The sequence below is a fragment of the Talpa europaea genome (genome assembly GCF_964194135.1).
Source record: "Talpa europaea genome assembly, chromosome: 3".
Classification (NCBI taxonomy): domain Eukaryota; kingdom Metazoa; phylum Chordata; class Mammalia; order Eulipotyphla; family Talpidae; genus Talpa; species Talpa europaea.
The window spans coordinates 28,009,064-28,030,655 of NC_140069.1; the positions used below are offsets into that span (position 1 = coordinate 28,009,064).

General features: G+C 38.8%; 1 protein-coding gene across 1 annotated transcript in view; it reads right to left on the reverse strand.

Annotated features, from left to right (window-relative positions):
• Nucleotides 1-21,592, reverse strand: part of SPAG1 (sperm associated antigen 1) — a gene marked incomplete at both ends in the record, with an annotated part of 43,904 nt that overhangs the window by 13,944 nt on the left and 8,368 nt on the right. The window contains 8 exons of the mRNA XM_084230528.1: nucleotides 2,142-2,294; nucleotides 5,672-5,771; nucleotides 6,121-6,480; nucleotides 13,621-13,780; nucleotides 17,162-17,268; nucleotides 18,320-18,450; nucleotides 20,633-20,738; nucleotides 21,355-21,464. Of these exons, the coding sequence (XP_084086654.1) occupies nucleotides 2,142-2,294; nucleotides 5,672-5,771; nucleotides 6,121-6,480; nucleotides 13,621-13,780; nucleotides 17,162-17,268; nucleotides 18,320-18,450; nucleotides 20,633-20,738; nucleotides 21,355-21,464 (1,227 nt within the window). The remainder of the gene's footprint in view (nucleotides 1-2,141; nucleotides 2,295-5,671; nucleotides 5,772-6,120; nucleotides 6,481-13,620; nucleotides 13,781-17,161; nucleotides 17,269-18,319; nucleotides 18,451-20,632; nucleotides 20,739-21,354; nucleotides 21,465-21,592) is intronic.

Here is a 21,592-nt window from a genome sequence, read left to right on the forward strand (position 1 = left end):
AAGGCAAAATGAGGAGTGACTGTATAATGGTGTTGCAGTTTCTGCTTAGAGCGATGAAATGTTTTAGAACAACAGTTGACTCCTAAACAATTCATGGACTGGGTAACTTTTGACTCCCCACAAAACTTAACTACTAATAATAGCCTCTTATGATGGAAGCCTTACCAGTAACATGAACAATTAACACATATTTTGTATATTATATACTGTATTCTTATAGTAAAGCAAGTTACAGAAGAGAAAAGGTTACTAAGAAAACCATAACGAAGAGAAGATATATTTATGGTACGGTATCTATATTGATAACATAAGTTTACTTCGTGTTTACAAGATGAATCATCTATCAGTATCTACGACCGATATAACTAAAAATGACCTATCAAGTAAATCAACTTTTTCTTCAATGTCATGATTTTTCTGTTTCTTGGAAGCACTTCCAGCATCACTAGTTGTGCACTTTGTGGGACCAATGGCTTTCTTCGGGGTTCACAGCATTACACTTAACATGAGAATCTGAGAGATCACCTTTTACTACAATGTGCTATACTGGAGAGATGAAAGGCTCACATGGAGATGATTAGCATAACACAAAGATGTAAGTGAAGATACACAGCACTTGAGGTCACCACAAGAGCAACAGGAAGTGGCCAGAGAATTATTACAGAAGCATAGTAAACACTACAGTTAATTTCATAGTTTGTGGTTTAATGCCACATCTTTACATTTATTTGCATTTCTTTCAATTGCAAATGGCCATGTAAGGTCTCTGTGTGCCTAAATTTTCATAAATTTTAACTTTTATAACAAATGTATTAATTTAATGGTCATAACAAAATAGACCTCTTCTACCTATTTATCTATCTCTACATATATATCTTATTTATGACATACCTAATATTGTCTTAACATTTTTCAGTATTTCTTAGCTATGTGTTTTGTCTGTTTTTTCAAATTGTTACAATTCTCAAAAAAAATTTCCAGTATATTTTTAAAAACCTGCATCTAAGTGGACCTGCACACTTCAAACCCATGTAGTTCAGGGGTCACCTGGAGAGAGGTGGTGGTGGCATGACACTGTGAGTGTACCAGAAGGCCACTACACTGCACACTTTAAAATGAGTAATTTTATGTTTTGTGGATTTTTACTTCAATTATTTCTTTAAAAAGCGTAACATAGACAGTTCAGAAATGTGAGGAATCAAAGTCTTTTTTGCATATTCCTTCTTTCAAACCATTCAGTCTCTCAATACAAAAGGTTTTCTCAAATATCTTTTCAATAGGCCCCTCCTCTGTCAGAGAATTTCAGGCATCTTTCCACTTTGTCTTACAAGATCCCCTAATGCCTAATGCCATGAGAAGATCCTATTTCCCCAACTATCTCAGACACCATCACACAGAGGATAGTCAAATTAAAAGCAAAGTCCCGAAGCACAAAAGTGAACTTTGGTCCTCTCCCAGCTGCAGAACGCATTCTCTCAACATGTTTTATGGAGGGTCTCTCCTAAACTAGGTAGAGCAGCTACAAGGATGAGCAAAGCACAGTCCTGATCTCAAGAAACTCCCAGTAGAGCGAGAGAATTTTATAAAATGAGAGGGACAGAGAATTTACAAACTCTATGGAAACTGGGTAATGACAGACAGTGTTCTGGGGACACAGAGGGAGGAACCTCAGTGCATGTGAGGTGGGGGAGATGGGTGGATCAGGAAAGTAGTTTCTTAGAGGAAGCAAGTCTGCTCCTAAGAGACCACAGGAAATTGCCACCCAGGGGGAAAGGGCCTGGGGCCCACAGAATAGGGCTGCAGGTGACTGGCAGTATTATAAATACTGAAATTCCATGCTTTTCAGCAGCACTAGAGATTTATACCCTGTGTGATTTTAAAAAAAGAATATTTACTGAACAGTAATAAATGGATGAGGAAACAAATGAAAAGGTACTAGAGGACAACTTAAAGTGTATCAAGGGATAGTCAGAAATTAAGTTGGAAAGAATTATTTGATTTTAATGGCATGAAAGAAGGCAAGCATTCACATAAAGTAAATAGCTGAGAAGATGTCAACACTCTTGAAGGAGGGGAATAAAAGTAATCCAATTCCATTATAAAACAACTAGACCTGAGGTCACTGCTTCAGATTAGGTTACCTGTTAATACTGTCATTTGCTATCTGGATTCCATAGTCTATTTGCAACACTATCTTATAATCCACATAAGCCTTCCGATATTGCTCTAATGTTTCATAGGCCATTGCTCGTCGCAGGAGAGGTTTGAGTGAAAATGGATGAAGATCCAGAGCACTAAAAAAAGACAAAAATTATTACAAATCATTTATTTTGAAATGCTCTCTTTAACTTACACTAACTGAATGTATACTACCATACTGACATACATACCTGATATTTCATCTTAGGGACCTGGTGACATACCAGAAAGGCAAACCCAGAGTAGCAAGGCAATCAAATCTGTGGTTACTTCCTTTCTTCAAAACCAATACCGAACCACACTGGCATTTACTCCTCCTCCTCCCCCCAGATTAAGCTCCAAGGCTGCAGGAAGAGGGCCTCACACACCCTCTCCCCACACACCTTCCCCTCTGAAGACTCTTCAACCCTCCCCCTCCCCCAAGGTCCCTCCTACTTCCCCAAAACCCCTCCCCTCCCTAGTGCCCTTCTCCTTTCTTCTCCTTTCAGATGTCCCAACAGCCCAGCACCACACACAGAGTAAGCTTTCAATTGGTTCTTATTAATGATGGATTAAAAGGAAAATTCTTTTTTGCACCAATGTATTTAATAAGGTACTTAAGCAAAGAACCACAAAATTTGAATTACATGTGGAAAACCAGCTCTCTGAAATGGAACAGTTTGTTGTGATTTACTTGATACCAAAGGGCTTCCAAACAGACAAGGGAATCAAGAAACTAAGCAGACTATCATTTTTAATAAGTCGTGAATTTTCATCTTGCACTTCAGTATTTCCAAACTTAGAGATGTATTTCAAATTATGTTCCCTGGTTTTTGTTTGACGTGACTATTTAAAGTTACTTCACAAATAAATGCACGCCATTATATTCTGAGGTAAAGCACACAATAAAAGACTGGGTTTACGAATGAAAACTATTGTACTCTTAGTTTTAACAAAATTAACTGAAACCATAAACAGTACTCCATGCAGATATCTTATGAAGAATGTACTTTCTATAAAACCCATGAACTGCCCCAGACTGCACACTGGGATGTGTTCTCTTTGGTAACTCGTGTGCTACCAGCAGTTCCTAGAGCAGACACTTAATTTGCAAGACTCAGGGTCACGCTACTTGTTTGTTCCAATAGTCCTCGAGATCTGTTGCCCATTCCTGTGTAAAATGATCTGGCGAAAGAAAAGTAGACAGAGGATCTGCTATAGGCAGAGGTCACTAAAACTTTCTCATTTAAGCTTACAACCCTGCAAGGTAAATATGAGTAGGTTCATTTTGCAGATGAAGAAACTGAGAGACACATGGAGTCATCTGTTCACGTCAGCTGTTTTGAATTTTAGTTTTAGGAAACAAAGGCATTACCTGCCCTACCACTATATGCCAATGCCTACATCAGTACAGGATGGTACTCAGTATAACTCCTCAGTGTCTGGCTCCTACTACCATTTGTCATGTAATCAGGGCCATGGAATATAAAACTTGCCAAAAAAAGCAAAGATAACTAACTGAAAAACTAAAAAACAGGCTTCCTTTAAAACGTATAACATCTTCTTGAGGTGAGTAACCTCCCCAATCATATTTCTGCTAATAAATTATTTCCAGTTCATACAAATTCAAGTACATCCATATTTCAACATGTTTGGAAAAGCAAGTCATGGTTTCCCTAGCACTAAAATGAGCTGAAACTTCACTGCTTTGGAATAAAGTAACCCATGCCCTTTATGCTAGAACTCATTATGTCAGATATCAAAGAAAACATCTAAGTAGGTCGGTCTCTATGGAAGTCAGTACTGACCAGCTGAGCTGGATTCCTTGGCCTAGAACACAGCTCTTACCTAAAGTGCAGTCTACCTCCCTCCTTGAAGACGCTCTCCTGCTCTCCCCCAGGACAAATCCCCTTTCTAGCCTCCCAGGACAGTGTGGGTGGAGTGCCATCTTTGACTTCCTCCTGGGCCTACACTGAAACACGATGAATTTTAGGCAGAAGGATCTGCCACCTTACACCATTTCGTTTAAGTACAAAGAGAGTGCATTGTTTTGCAGCTGTCCTGGCTACAGGGTTCAAATTTTTAACAAAGGAGTCCTGAACTGGCTCACTAGATCTAACACAAGTTTGAAGGGTAATACCTTAACAACAGACATTACAGCTAAGAGGGTCTTGGCTGCAAATCACCACATGCCTGGCACCCTGCACATTCACCTGGTCTTGTTGGCTACTCATGGGCAGCAGTAAAGGATTAGCAACCTGCTCTCCTGATGAACAAAGAGCCCAGATTTGTTCCATTTGCCTATTTTCATGGTCTAATTAGTACTCCGACCATGGCAGATTTCAAGCTACCAATTATTGTGGTTAGTATGAGCCAACAATACAGTGGATGGGGTCTAAAGTCAAGCGAAAACATATAATACTCACTTTAAATCTGATTATGTAAAATAGGCAAAAAACCAAAAAAGCCCAAGCACTTTGAAAGGCCTTCCTTTTAAACTGTAGGCACAGCTACTAGCAAGTTTTACCCATATCAATAAACTAACACAATGAAAAAAATAATAATATTGTTTACTTTATAATTAGGATGTCTACATAAGATACTGTCTAAACTAGGGATTCTGAGAACAAAAGGGGTAACATTAATAATTATATCAGACAACAGAGTAAACCAAGACTGGGTAGTCAAACCAAGACATACAACTTATTTTTTAGATGCATTAATAGTTTCTTTCTAAAGAGGTCCTGAAGCAAGGTTATTACTTAAATGGTAAAAGAAAAGAGTCCTTTTTATTCGTGTAAGTATATTCATGTATCCCAGCACCTAACTTAAGAGAGCATGGCGGGCAACTACTGTGCTGGATGGGCACAACGCTGTATAAAACATAGTTCCTGACCTCACAGAGCTTAAAACCCAGTGCCGTGGAAGTCACAAGTGTGAGTGACAGTGCAGGGAATGGCACCCATGCAAGTGACCAGAGAGCCTGAGGCCACCAGGAAGGCAGAGTGGAAGGCCCAGGTGAGCAGGGATTTCAGACGCAGAGGTATTCAGGCAGCATTACCAAAGTGGACCACCTGGAAGAGAAGGCTGGTTTGGGGGGCAGTGTGGTAACAGAAGGGTTTAATAATTATCTGGAAGACAATTTTGAGCCAATGGACACCTGGTTTGAAAGTCTGAAAAAAAAAACACTGCTCCTGGTAAGGTTAGGCTGATGCAACAAGAGACTGGAGGAGACAGAGACTGGAGGGTTTCTCCGGATCTCTGGGAGTGACAAGGAAAAAAAGAACACGAAATACGGTGGCGGCCCTGGAAGTGAAAACCCATTCGTACCCTCTTTTCTGTCTTCAGATACGCTGAAGAATTTGAGATTTTCAAGTATTAACAAATATGCCTTAAAACTGTTTTAAGAAGACTCGTGCAGAAAAGTTTTGCACACAATCATCACCTTGTGATGACAACAATCTCCTGACAAACCTGAATAAGGGCCGTTTACCTGTTACAATCCTTAATACAGTCGCTGCAGTTTCCTTCTTTCAGGCAACATGCTGCTCTGTTGGAATACAAGATACTCAACTCCTCCGCACTTGCATTTCCTAAAATCGGATTTAATCAAACAGTTAAAATCTGTTGGCAAAAAAACAGAGTTCACCACAATCACGGGGCGAGGGCGGGGGTGGCCCCTGATGGCCCTGCGGCCCTGCAGATGCCGACAAGGCAGAGCGGCGGCGGGCGCCGTCGGTGCCAGCGGCGGTCAGAGGCGCAGCCTGCAAGGGCCACGACTAACCGCGCCTCGCCCCCGGCACGTGTCACGCATTCCGAGGTCCAGCGCGCCCCGAGGCCCAGTCACCAGGCAGGAATGCGGCGACGACGCCCGCGCCTCTCCCGAGGGCCCCCCCACCCCCGCCCCCCTCGGCCGCAGCCCCGGGGGTCCCGCGCACCTACCTGCCAGCTCCAGCTGCGCGATCGCCGCCGAGTACTTGAGCGCCGCCTCGGAGAACTGCCCGCTTTTAAAGAGCGCGTTGCCCAGGCTCTTCAGGGCAGCGGGGCTGGAGGGCGACGCGTCGGCCCCGGGGGGGTCCTCGGGGCCCCGTCCGCCGTCCGGGAGCCCCTCGGACCCGCGCGCCGGCGCCGCAGCCCGCGGCCGGCGCTGCTGGTCCGCGCCGGCGCCCGGAGCCCGGCCCCGCCGCGGCGCGCCCCGCTCGGGCCGCCGGCCCGCCTCGCTCCGGCCCGCCAGCTTCTTCTGGATGTTGCCCATGGCGCGCGGCTCGGGGGCGCGCCCGGCTCCCGCCGGCTCCGCGGCCTCTGTGGGGAAGTGGGTGCGGGAAGTGTTTGCATCATCAGGACGAACTACCGCGGAGGCCGCGGGGGTGCGCGGCGCGGGGGTGCGCGGCCGCGGCTCGCCCGGCGGACTCGGGCGGGGTCGCCCGGCGGGCACCTCCCCCTCGGGTGGGGCCGGGTGGCCCCCGGCACCTCCCCGGGCACCCCCGCGGGAGGGTTTACCGCGCCGGCCGCGAGCGCCAGGGTCCCCGGGGCGTGCCGGGCTACCCGCTCTAGCTAACCCCTTATTTTAACTCTTTAAAGGCTAAGGAGCTAGTGACATTGCAAAATGATGTCCTTCGTCAAGCCATGGGTCTTACAAAATACGTACTTTTCTCTCATTTGCAATTATGAGTGAATGAAATTACAAAAAAAACGTTCCATATAATAATTGCGCCAGGGTTAGAGTATACCCTTATGCTAAAGGTCTGGGAGAAAAACATTATTTGAAAGAAAAGGTCCGCGTGATTTTTAAGACATTTGAAGGTGAAATTAGCCAACATAACATAGGCATCTGGTTCTTCAGTTTAAAGAGAGCCTTAAAAAGACCAAATTTTCATTATAATACCTTCCTCTGATCTTGATTTACTAATCATAGCTTTAATAATTGAATCTACTATTTTTAAATATGAAAACGATGTATAAATATTTCATTGATGGGTGTCATAACATTAAAGCAGCTATTCATCATTTCAAAACAGACTCCCAAGCCTCCTCTTTTTAAAAATTTTAATCTGACTTTAATGGCTCTATTTTCCCTTTTGTTTTATGAATGTTAATGATAGGATTTGTAACACGAAGAGGACACAGGAAACACAAGTATTTAAATAAAAATCAGTCGATGGCCACCTTAAGGCAATCACTGAGTATAAAAATAGTGTCTACAATATAGCTGATAAATACAAATTTGTATACAACAGAGTAACATCCAGTTTTGGGTCACTAACAACAGACTTAATTATTAAAACAATAAAAAGATCATGTTCTAGTGATACAGCCCCAGATTGGACCCAGAAGGACTATTAGAACAAGCTCCACCCTTCATCATCTGGTATCTGTTACTCAGGTTCCCACCCAGCATAAAAATGGATGGAAACATGAGTCGGTGTAAGCAGAAACAATGGACAACTTGGTATTAATATTTTCCATTTCCATGTATATTATCCCCTTATGTTTGACTAACACTATTACTAACTAGCTGCAGTTTATGAAGAACTTAATATAGGTCAAAACCTTTACATACATTACCATTTCCCATTATCATTAATCCTCATATCAAGTATTATCATCCCCACTTTACAAATGAGACAATGGAGACACTTAAGAAGCTTAGGAATTCTCTCAAGCACAGAGAGCAGGAAACCGGCACAACCAGGATTTGAATGAAATGAATTAAATGCAAAGTCATACCTCTTTCATTAAGACTGAACAACTGTGCCAGTCTCTGCAAAGGAAAACAGAGGCCCAAACATGACAAACCTGTGAGTCCTGTTTGGTATTATACTACTCAAGGGACATACCAGAGGAGCACTTCAGAAGGTGATTCCAAAGGCAGAACAGAGGAGTGGCCTTATCTAAAAACCTTGACTTTGGAATTCGTGGTATATAAAGAAACACTGAAGTTCGAGTGCAGTGTGTCATTCAGATCTTCCAAAGATCCCCGAGAAATACTTAATGTATAGGATGATCAGAGGAAGAATCTCCAGTGGACATGGGGGATGGAGGGGAAGGAAATGAGAGACAAACAAGTAGTCAACAATAACAATATCAAATATCAACAATAACAAATGGAAGGAATGACTAATAATGTCACCTGCATAAGGGCGAAAGAGTCATTAGCACAATGGGGTTAAAAATCACAGACTTCAGAAGTCTTGGATGGGGTTTTCTGGGCAATTGATAGATGCAAAATCCTCAAAACAATAATAGAAGGGTTATATACCATGACCAAATGGGATTTATCTCAGGAACATAAGAATATATTGCTCAACAATAAAAAATAAATCTATGCAACACACCACACTGACTGAGAGGGGAAGATGCCTGATCATAGCTGATGCTGAAAAGGTATCTGACAAAATCCAATACCCTTTCATAAAGAAAAAAAAAGAAACACTCAGAAAAATAGATCAGATGCGAAATTTCTTACCATAATAAAGTACATTTATGAAAAACAAACAATTCAATGCTAAAATCATGAAAACTTCCCCCTTAAGATCAGGAACAAGATAAAGATGCAGTGTTTCTTGTTAGTGACTCAACATTGTACTAGAAGTTGTAGCCTGCTCAATGAAACAAGTAAAATACAAGGTGTCCATATTGGAAAGGCAGAAGTAAAACTACCTCTACTCACAGACAACATGATTATATAGAGATTATTTGGGAAATATAATCCCAACAGATCCACAAACAAATCAAACCACTGCTAGAACAGGCAAATTCAACAGTTTCAGGGTACAAGATCAGCATATAAAAAAATCAGTTGTTTGGGCCTCCCCGGTGGCGCAGTGGTTGAGCGCTGGGTTGCAAAGCTGCCTGCATCCTCTGCAGCGCCGGTTCGATCCCCGGCTACTCCCAGGCCACCGGAGGAGGGTCCCACATGGCGCGCAGACCTCTCCTGCCGCCCGCTGCTCCCCTCAGCAGTGTACTTCGGTCCTTCTGCCTGCTCTGCTCCCTGCTCTGGCTCGGTGAATTCTCTTACCCTCCCCCACTTCTGACTGTACCCAGTGCTTGTATAAATAAATAAATAAATCTTTAAAAAAAAATCAGTTGTTTTATACACTAGCAAGACAATCTGGAAAGAAAATTACAAAAACAATTCCATTTACAATAGCATTCACAGGAATAAAATATAGGAATAATTTAACCAAGAGGGTAAAAGACTTGTACTATGAAAACTACAAAATATTGCTGAAAGAAATTGAACATGACATATATAAAATGGAAAGATAGCATGTGACCATGGATAGACTTACTATTGTTTAGATATCAATACTACCCAAAGCAATTTAAAGACTCAACATGATCCCTATCAAAATTTACACTATTTTCATGGAAATGAAAAAACTGATTCTTAAATGCACGTGAGATTGCAAGGGTCCCCAGAATAGCAAAAACAAACTTGAAAATTAAGAACAAAATCAAAGACATCCACACTTCTGATTTCAAGATTTTGTAATAAAAAAAGTGTGATGTCAGCATAAAGACAGAAAGACCGACAGAATAGACTTAAAACATCATGGGAAACTGATTTTTGAAAAAGATGGCAAGACTATTCCATTCAATGAAGAAGAATAGTCTCTTTAATAAATGATGTTGGGACAACTGGATTTTTACATGCTGGAAAAAAAAGAACTAGAATAGACTCCCTCCTACCTCAATTATTCAAAATAAATCAGTAACCTAGAGAAAAGGTTAAAACCTTTTAAAATCTTAAAACCATAAAAATCTTACAAGAAAACATAGGGGTAATTCAACATGACCTTAGATTTCACAAATGATTTTTATCTATAACATCAGAGTACAAGCAACAAAAGAAGAAACCAATAAATTGCATGTCATCAAAATTAAAATCTTTTGTGCAACAAAATATTATTAAGAAAATAAAAAGATAATCCACAGAATGAATAAATTGTGTGCGAATCACATATCTAATAAAGTTCTTGTATCCAGAATATATAAAGATGAGTTACAATGTGACAGTAAAAAGACAACCTAATTTAAAATGGGCAAAGGACTTGAATAAACACTTTCCAAAGATGATACACAAATGGTCGTAAAAGATGGTTAATATCATAAGTCACTAGGGAAATTCAAAACCATAAGGAAATAGTACTTCATACCCCATGGGATAGTTATAAGCAAAAAGTAAAACCATAACAACTGTTTGCAAGAATGTGAAGAAATTGAAATCCTCATATATTGTTGGTGGGAATACAAATTGATGTAGCCACAAAAATAACTCTAGACTATGAAAACTATGATGGTTAACAGAGAGGAAAGGAGGTAGATACAAGGGTAGAAGGAGACTCTCTCCTAATGGGAATAGCACTACCAATTTGGTGACGGGTGCAGTGAGGTTCACACATAAAGAGGTGTGAAGTTGTATTTCCAAAATTTACATAGCATTGTAAACTAAATGTAAATCAATAAAATGTTACTTAAAAAGAAAAAAAATGATGTAGCACTTTGTAAAACAGTCTGGCATTTCCTCAAGAAGTTAAACATATAACTACCATATAACCCAGCAATCCACTCTTAAATATACCCCAGAAACTTTAAACATATGTTCACACACACACCAAAGAGGCTTTCTACATTATTCCTAAAAGACAAAAAGTCAAACCAACCCAAATGTCCAGCAACTAATGAATGAGTAAAGAAAATGTGGTATTATGCAGGCAATGGAATGGAATAAAAATGAATGGTGATAGATGCTGTAGCATGAATGAACCTTGAAAATATTATGCTAAGTGAGACAATCCAGGACCAAAGGCCACATATCGTATGATTCCATTTACATCAGGAAAGGAGAAAGAAAAAAGGTCAGGGGCTGCCAGGGGAAGGGAAGACTGGTGAATGCTAGTGAGTATGAGATTTATTTTTGTGATGATAAAAACGTTCATGAATTTCACAGCAGCAATGGTTGCACAACCTTGTGAAAATACTAAAATCTGCTGAATTTGAAAAGAATGAATTTTATGATATATAAATTATAAATCAAGTTTTTTTAAAGTGCTTATTTTACCTTATCCTTGACAACAAAGGATACTTTGAGGTGGATTTTTCCCCCCATTTTGGCCAATTCAATGGGGGGAAAAAGATTCTATATTTTCATTTTTTACTAGCAATACAAAATTTATTGATCATATACATTTCCTGGATGTAGCTGTTCATATGCTTTGTTCATTTTGGCACTGGGCTTTTAAAATTTTTCTTACTCTTTTGTAAAAACTCTTCATATAGTTATCAACCTCTTGCCATTTTCCTAGTTTGTCATTGGCTTTTTCATTTTTTTAGTGGTACTGACCTATATGGATTTTTCATTTTCACATGATCAGAATCATTCCCCTTTATGATTTTTATATTTTATTTATTATTATCTTCTCTCTTTGAATCCCCATATATTTCTGTATTCCTGATTCTGCCAATTCCAGGAAAAGAGAATTATCTCTACTGCTTGTGGGTGACAATTTAATTTTCCTATACTTAATTTTTAAGTGGGGAAAAAACAAAAGCATTACAGAGAGGCCAGGCACTTACTTTCCTCTGATTGCTTCTCATGGACTCTGTAAGGAGAAAGAACAAATACCAAAGTTTCTAACAGATATGGTTGTATGCTGATGGCTATTTCTTTATGCATTCTCCCCGAAAGGGAAAACAAATAGATTGGGGAGTTTCCAAGAAAGCACACAAACTCAAATCCCCAAGTCTAATCAGGCAGGGAAATAGGGAGCTATGTCTCCATTGTAGTCCTTAAAAGGACAGATAAAAAGAATCTAACAATTGTCTTATCTTAGTACTTGACACAGAATCAGCTGTTAAGCCCACTGGTTATGCTATACCTCAGTCTTGATGAACTGGGCCTGGCCAGCCCAATGGAGTGCGCAGGTGAGCAGCATTGTCGGCCTAGGTTACAAAACACTAATTCATGTATTTTCCTGCATCATACCCCATAATGACTAAGAATTCTTTCTTGGAATGTGATGGGATAGGAAACCACATGCAAAGATTCCAACTTTATAACCTCCATGTGGGCTTTAACAGTATTTTCCTAAAAGTGATTTGGATGTCTCCTCTTTCGTGCAAGGCGCCAGGACCTGTTTTGTACATGTCACTTATAATGGAATGCAGAAGAGGTGAGCATAAGAAAGTCCCATCAACTTTATTTACTCCACCTCATTCTGATTTGCTTTACTCATAAAAGGGAACATACTAGTCTTAAAATTTATATTCTTCCTAACAAGATATTTTTGTTACCAGAATCTTACCTATTTTTATATATTCCTAATCTACAAAATTATTAGAGAAGGAGCCCTGACTGACTGGATCAGAAATAGTTCCCTAAAATTTATGGTTGTCTGGAAAAATGAATGTGAATATTTGCTTCTCTATGGGGCTGATGTTAGGAATAATCTGCAGAAAGAAATATTTTATCAATCTTTTAAATATTACAGATTTCTAATCACAAGAGTAATAGTACTACTTCTGATTTTTACATGATTAGCCCTTTCCTGTTTGTTTATCTCCTCACCCTTCCTAAAGCCCCAATTTTTTTTTTTTTCCCTGCAAGCTATAGGATGCAGGATGCTGCTCGATGCAGGATCCTGGCCTTTTTATTGATAGAAAAAGGTGGGTCAAACTGAACACTGGATTTTGGGCTTTAGGGAAGGTGAGTACACACCTAACTCCCACCCATGGCTCCAGTCTTATTAACAAGGTGTTCCAGTGATCAGTCCCTGGGGCACAAAGCCCATCAGTATTGCCCCAAGGCAAGCAAGCGGCCTACTCTTGTCTAACTTGAAAGCAGCCTTGTATGCTACAATACAATAAGGGGCTTATCATTCTGTCAGACTTATTTCACTTAGCACAATGTCCTCAAGGCAAAGAAGGATTTCCTTTTCTATGGCTGAATAGTATCTTATTGTATATGTATACCACAACTTCTTTATCCAGTCATTGATAGATGGACACTGAGGTTACTTTCAAATCTTGGTGACTGTGAATATTGCTGTAATGAACTACTGGGGTGCAGATAACTCTTTAAGATAGTGGTTTCATTTCTTTTGAGTATATACTTGGTCAAAGATGGAGTTGCTGGATCATAAGGTAGTTCTATTTTTAATTTTCTGAAGCACCTCCACACTGTTTTCCATAGTGGTTTCAACAATTTACATTCTCACCAACAGTACACAAGGGTGCCCTCTTTCCACAAACTGGCCAGTACTTGTTATTGCTTGTCTTTTGATAATAGCCTTTCTAACCCATGTGAGGTGAATTTATAAGATAAAGCTATAAAACATTTGGCATTCTAAGAATTTTGTACCAACAGAAGGGAAAATTTGAGCCAGTTCATCATATGAACAGGCAGTGTTGTGCATAACCAAAAGAAAAAAGATGTTTTACTTTTGTCTCCACTGCCATCGTCATGTTTTCTTTCACTGTCCTTTCCAGCTTCATCTTCAGAGTTTTCTACTTCCTGAATAACCATCCTTTTCCCTTTGGTTTTAGTCTGAGATGCAGGTTTAGAATTTTTTAGATCTCTTTCAACTTCTGACAAGGTTTTCTGCAACATAATCACCATATCAAACACTTTTCTTTAATGAAAACAAACATTCAGGTAAGAAGATAAAAATATTAAAAAGTAAAGATAACTAAGATAAGCCTTTGTATGGTGGTCTTTGTTTTGTTTTACTTTTTCAAACAACTTCACAGCATTGTTTATAATCATAGTCCACTAAAAAGTTTAAAATGTTAATAAGTATATAAAAAGAAAATATCTGAAATTCTGCCATCCACATAACACTATTGGCATTCTTATGACCCTAGATATATACTTTCTTTCTTTATTTTTTTAAAGATATATTTATTTATTTATACAAGCACTGGGTACAGTCAGAAGCACGGGAGGGTGAGAGAATTCACCAGAGCCAGAGGGGAGAGCAGAGCAGGCAGACTGATGAAGTACTGCTGTAGGGAGCAGTGGGCGGCAGGAGAGGTCTGCGTGCATGTGGGACCCTCACCCGGTGGCCAGGGATCGAACCGGCGCTGCAGAGGCTGTGGGCAGCTTCGCAACCCAGCGCTCAACTGCTGTGCCACTGGGGAGGCCCCCTAGATATATTCGTATGCATAATATGCACAAAGGTGTAGTTTTATGCTAGTTAAATCATACTACACATGCTGTTTTTAGAGCAATGTTGATATAGCTTTATATTTCATGCCAGCTAGATTAAAAAGTATTTATTTTTTATAATATATATTATATATAATAAACCATTTTCCTTCCTCATTTTTAACAGTCGTACTAAGGTTTAGTTGATATAAATCACAGGAAATTAAAAATGAAGATAGATTTTTTGGACATAATAGTAAATATATCCATCATTCTCAAAAGTTTCTTGCTATCTCTTTGTAATATCACCTACTTTTGCTTCTCCCTGCAACCACTGTTCTTTCTGTCATGACAGCTTGCATTTTCTAAGACTTCATATAAATAGAATCATACTATCTGTAATCTCTATTGTTTTTCACTCAGCATAATTATTTTGAAATTCAACCATGTTTTATATCTATCTATCTATCTATCTATCTATCTATCTATCTATCTATCTATACTATAGTTCATCACTTTATATTGCTGAACAATATTCTCTTGTATGAATATAATTTGTTCATCCATTCACCTGCTGAAGGACAATAGTTTGGGACAATTGCAAATAAAGCCCTTATGAACATTTGAGCATAAATGTTTGTATGGACATTTGCTTGTATTTTACTTGTGGAAATACTTAAGAGTGGAATGGTGGATCCTACAGTAGTATATGATTTTATGTTTAACTTTTCAAGAAATGATTAGCCTGTTTTCCAAAGTGGTGGTATCATTTTATATTACCAAGAGTTTCAGTTTTTCCATGTCCTTGCCAACATTTGGTATGGTCAATGACTTAATTTTAATATTCTAACAGGTTTGTAGTGCTATCTCTTGTTTTAATTTATATTTTCTCAGTTATTAATTATATTGGGTACCTTTTCATGTGATTATTTTCCAACTACATTTCTATTTTGGTGAAGTGCCTGTTCATTTGGTTTTCTTACTATTGAGTTTTAAGAGTTTTCTCCTATATTTCCTTCTGGAAATTTTATATCGTAGGCATTACATTAAGGTATATGGATCCATTTAGAGTTAATGTTTGTATAAGGTTAAGATAAAAATGCATTTGAACAAGTTCTAATAGTTAATATATAAACATGAGATTTTACTAGGTAGTGAAATCAAAGGTGATTTTCCTTGTTTCAAATTTTTACTTTTAGAACTGTGTTAACTTTTTAATATGCCATCATAAAAAGGAAATACTACAGGGAAAAGATGTATTCCAAAATGAGACCTAAACCTAATCTACTGAAATACTAACTTGACAAATGCTGCTGAAATACTAGACATATTAGCTGCCATTCAGCATGAGATAAATAATTTAGTAGGTGTATGTAGAAATTTAGTGACAATTTATTGTTATAAGATGTTGGGTTCCTCACATTTCTAAATATACTGTGAGCATGTTAGGGGATGTGCCATGCCCCCGCCCCCACCACCACCACCTACATGCAGTTGCTTTGTGCTACAGGTCCTAGTGTGCTACTGGGAGCTAGTGGCAGGGGGGCTGAGCAGCCAAGTGAAGCTACGTAACAACGAAGTCAGGTGGGCTAAGGAAGAGCACTTTGTTCCTGTGGCTTAACCTGTACCCTGGTACTGCTGGGAAGGAGACATGGGAGGAGAGAAATGTAGAGACACTTGGAAGAGATGTTGGTGAGAGAGATAACGTGGAGAGGCTAACAATGGCAGTCATTTTTTGATGTGGCATTGCCTTTTGTTCCTGTTTTCTGGGACCTGCTTCAGAACCCCTCTTGTATGCTTCCCTGTCAGAAAGTTCCTTAGATGTGGGGCAAGCTTTCAGGCCTCAGGGGTCCTGCTTCACATCTGCCCTGTTTGGCTAAGTATTTTGAGCGTTTTATTTGGAATATCCTTTCTTCTTTTCTCTCTATGCACACCAATTCTATAAAGATCAATATACTATGAATTTGCTTTGTCTTTACATGGTAAATTGTTGACTCCATTTTGGAGTGCACAGGCTCGGGGGTCTCTGGGTACCCCTCGCCTGCATGCTAAAAAGCAGAGGCACTTAAACCGCCTGCGGTCTAGACTGTCTTTTAAGATTATTTTTACTGAAAACAGTCTTGTGAAATACAGTATTTCCCTTCAGAGGAGAAACAAGTTTATTTGTTTTCCAGTTAAATATTTCCCTCTGGAACAGATGCTTGGCAGTTTTGCTTGTATCTCATTATAAAGGATGGGAGTTTCCTTAACTTGGCATTCTTCAGATGTGACACAAACTCAGTGAGTGTGTGGCATCAATCTGGGTCAATCTTGTCACCCCCATGGGACATGGAGGCCCAGGGACTGACATGAACTTAAAACTCATTGGCTTGTTTTGGTAACAAAGTACTTGGTATATGACCTAGGAGTCTCAGATACTTCACAGGCCCTGACACTTCTCTCTGCTCTTTGGGCCTTAATACAGATTCCTTTCAGTAAATACCTGAGCCAGTCTGCAAAGGGTGGTGCATGCTGTCTACACTGCTGTGCTTATCATGAGAGTTACAGGTGAAACACTCTTGTAGGGCCTTCAAGCTCCTGCCTAATCCTACCTGGAAAACTTCTATGCCACTCTGCATAATAAATTGAGATTAATTTGAGGAAAGTATTGCCTATAACACTGCATTCAAATAGATGTTAACACTTCAGAATGTCTGAGACATTCTAAATGTCTGAGACATTTTAAAGTGATCTTATCATCTTCCTCATTTTTAGCCAGATTAATGTCATTGTAACATAAATACAGAAATAGCAAACTATAGTTTGATGTTAAAAAAAATCACTTTCTACACTTACTTTGGCCAACTCATTATCAGGTTCAAAATCCAGTACTTTATGCAAATCTTCTAAAGCTTCCTGGAGTTTGTTCTGATGTTTGTACGTAGTGGCACGGCGCAGAAGAGCTGAGAATTTACCAAAATAAAAGTGTTATTTGTAGACATAGACCGTTATATTTATAACATATTTTTCAGTGGAAGAACATAAGTAGCACAGGATTGTTTAGGATGCAAAAAAAAAAAAAAAAAAAAAAAAGGTACAAAGCTTAACTACACCCATTTGCTGGTACTACACATATAGAAAATAACACCAAGGCAGAGAGAAGAGGTTGCATCACGCAACTGTCCTCTCCAACAACCAGGCTCTCTGGCAGCCCCATGCCCCAATAGCTACCAAGGCCTCAGAGACAACACACCTCAATCCTTCAGATGTACCATGCTGTGCCACAATATTGGAGAGTTCTTTTTTTTTTTTTAAGATTTATTTTATTTACATAAGAGTTGGGGTATAGGCCAGAGGCACGGGAGGGTGAGAGGATTCACCAGAGACAGAGCAGAGAGCAGAACAGGAAGATGGACCCAAAGCACTGCTGAGAGGTGCAGCGGGCGAGACCGGAGAGGTCTGCCACACCATGTGGGAATCTCCCTGGCCAGCCAGGAATTGCACCCGCACTGCAGAGGCTGCGCTCAACCCACTGCGGCACCGGGGAGGCCCAATAATGGAGAGTTCTTACTAAACAATGATGCTTTCCTCCTTATAATCTAGTATTATTTCATTGCTTTGTGAAAACTTAGAAACCTTTTATTCAAATTTAGCTCAGAATAAATGTACTAGTGCCACTGAAATAACTACAATGGTAAATTTTATGTTACAAGTATCTTACCAAAAGTTTAAAAAATTGAAAGAAAAAACATCTATAGTTTAAAAGCCATTTTGAGGTATTTCTTTGAAAATGCATATATGTTTTAGTCAATTTTTTGAAAACTAGCTATTTTAATGAAAAAAATCAAGGACTTATAGTGCAAGTTAAACTTGAAATTTAAAGTAATTTATATGGAGGTAATGCATTATTCACATAGAAATTCAAGCTCATCTGAAATAGTTTTATTATGTATCTACAAATGATCTTTATAGATCCTGCTGTAAATTTTCAAGCATACTGTGAATATTTTTTACCCTTTAAGTTTCCAGGTTCCAGTTCCAAGACCTTTTCACAATCTTGAAAAGCACTGTTCCAGTTCTGTAGTTTGAGTTCTGCTTGAGCACGATTGTTGTAAGCCACTACGGTGGGAAGCACTGAGATGCTTCTATAAAAGAGACACTTACTGGCAACAAGCAGATGAGAGGTAAACATAAGAAGATACAGAGGCTCAGCTAAAGTTGTAAATAAAACAATTACAGGCTATGTTATGAGAAGAATTATGTCCCATCCCAATATCCATATGTGGATGTCCTAATCTCCAGAATATAACTATATTTAGAGATAGAATTTTTCAAGATGTGATTAAATTAAAATGAGGTCATCAAATAATCAAATATCACTGGTGTCCTTACAGGAAGAGGACACTGGAACACAGACACACACATGAAGACCTGGGGAGAAGACAGCCATCTATAAGCCAAGGAGAAAGACCTCAAAAGAAGCCAATTTTGATCTCCAGAAAATAAAGTTCTGTTGTTTAAGCCACACAGTCTGTGATATTTAGTCAGGGTAGCCCTAGCAAACTAATATAGTCTTGAAAAACAAATATGGAACCCTGCCAAGACTGGATAACAACCGGAATAAGAAGGCTGTTGAGAGTCTGGTTCCAGGCATGTCCAGGCTTTACCATGTTGGCGTATGTGCAGAGAAGTCCACAGCAGAGAAGAAAATGAAACTCCTCAGGCAAGCTTTGTCCAGCATGGAAAGTCAACCAATCACAGCACGACACACTTTTCGCCAATCAAAACTGAAATAGCTGAAACCCTTATTTGGCTAAAGTAGACCTACTCTCACCCCTTGCCTATATAAGTATGCTTCCCACAGAGCACCTTGGGCATTCAGCTTAAGTGTTCTGTATACCTAGATTCTCCTCCCCCTGCACCAAATGTAGTCCTGAAGCCCCTGAACCTTTGCTATAAGAGCTATAACACTTCTGCTGTGACATTCAAGCTCTAACACTCAGGCAATAATCAGTTGCTATAAGCTGATCAAAATCTGATATTTCAGTTAATCTGCATCATCAAAATACAATTCTATAAACACACTAAAACATTATTTAGACAGATGTTTTAATATCCAGTTAAGAGGTTTAAAGTTGACTCAGGCTTTAGAGGTGAGATGGGGATTTAAATACCCACGGAACTTATAAAAACAGTTTAGTTAATAGCAAATATCAAACACATTTTTTGAGACTTTGGAGATAATTTCCTAGTACAAAAAAAATGCAGCAATTAATCATAATTAGTATTATTTTTCACAGTGTTACTGTTTTAATACACAAAATAGTTTGTTTACATGTAGATTTAACTCTAAGGAGAAAAAAATGAGATGTGGGCTGACATCCGAAAGATAAGTTAGAATTAACGCGATAATGAGAAAAAGAGTATTACAGAGACCTAGAATATGAAACGACCCTGTGATGGAGGAAGCAACATAAGTGCAAGGATGAGACCCAGGCAGTCTGACTGTGGAATCCAGTTCCAGTTCCTAATCTCAATACCATATGAATTTTCTGTCCATTCAGAAGGTTTTTATTTTCTCTGTAAGATTAGGGAAATTAGGACATGGGGATCAGATGGGAGGTTGGAAGTTTGAGAAAAGTATTGGAAAAAACAAGGTAAATACAATGAATGCATGATAAACAATAAGTACAATGTCTTGAGTGATTCTGTGTGTTTTGAGTGTGTCTTGAGTAACACATGCTATTTGGGTTTATTATATCATTTTGTTAGGGGGAAAAGGATGTCCTAAAGCTAATTCCATACAGGCTTTGTGGACTCCACCCCCACTCCAGACCAAAGCCATCAGGACATTGGGAAAGACAAATCCCATCACCACCAAAGGGAAGGTGGCTGGAAACTGAGGGTGGGGTTAAGCAGCCAGGTTTGGTATAAAACCAGACACGTGGGCTTTGGCGGGGAGGTGGGGGGGGGGGGTTGCCCTTTCTGACTCTCCGCCAGCTCGCAGCCTCAGCCACCTCTCAGAGTGCCATTGGGTTTCCAGGTCGGCGGATTGGGTAGGATGCATTAAAGACTTTATTTCCCTATTTTCTCCCTGAGTTGTACATTTTCCTCATTTCCCTTTCCCTTGTAAATAAACCTTTTATTAACCTTTTGTGTGTGCCTATAATGGAGTATTAATAAGTCCCTTTTTAAACGCGCGGGTGAGGACCCACAGCCAGGCAACCCGTTTTATATCAGGGCTGCTCCATAACAATTTCAACAATCACATTTGAACAATATCCATTTTTAAATAGGAAATTAAAACCACAACAAAACTATAATCACCTTGTATAATACATCACAGCCTCTTCAAAATCTCCTGAATTAAAAGCTTCATTTCCTTTTTCTTTTTCACGAACAGCAAGAGAAGCGATTTCCTTCTCAGTTAAACCTAGAAATAAATGTCATCTGCTATAAGTAAAAATATACTTGTAAATATTTCTAAAAACTTTGAATACAAAAATGCTCATTTTAACAGAAACAGGAAATTGTAAAATAAAATGAAAAGTGCCCTAAGCTTAGGATATTTCTTCTCCTTAATTATTTGCAATTTTTGAGGGTTTAGATTTTTTATGATTGGTTTTGTTTCATTTAAATGGTTCTATGCACCCACGGACTTAAAAAAAAAAAAACCTGCTCCATTTTTTTGTTTTGAGACAAAAGGGAAAACAATTAAGGAGGAAAAAAAGTTGGAGGATTCAGAGAAACAAACACTAAACAAATTAACCATGATAAAAATTAGATTTATATCTTTACATGTTATTAAGTTTAATTATAAGCATTACTCATGTAAAATTAAAGTTAATAAATAATAAGTTAAATAATATAACTAAATTTATTAGAAATGTGCAAGTTTCTAGGGGGTAATCTAAACTTTTAATGAAAATCTGGAGCATTTATAAGCGAATGTCTTCATACTGACAGCTTTTATTATAACTCGTATGTTTTACATAATTTTAATCAAGAAATTTAAATACTACTAAATACGCTTATTTTTCTCTAGTTACCTGCTATATCTATTCTTGTCTCAATTTTAGACAAATGTGACTTGTTGTTTACCACAGTCTTTTCTTTGTAATCATCATCAATTTTTGAACATTCCTTTTCGACATCAAATCTTAAATGAAAGAACAATAAAAATTGAAAAAAATATAATATGAGCAAAGAAATAAAAATTTTTATTGATATTCTTGCATTTGTATCACTGTGCCTTTAAATACATGTTCCAAAAAATATTACAAGTCA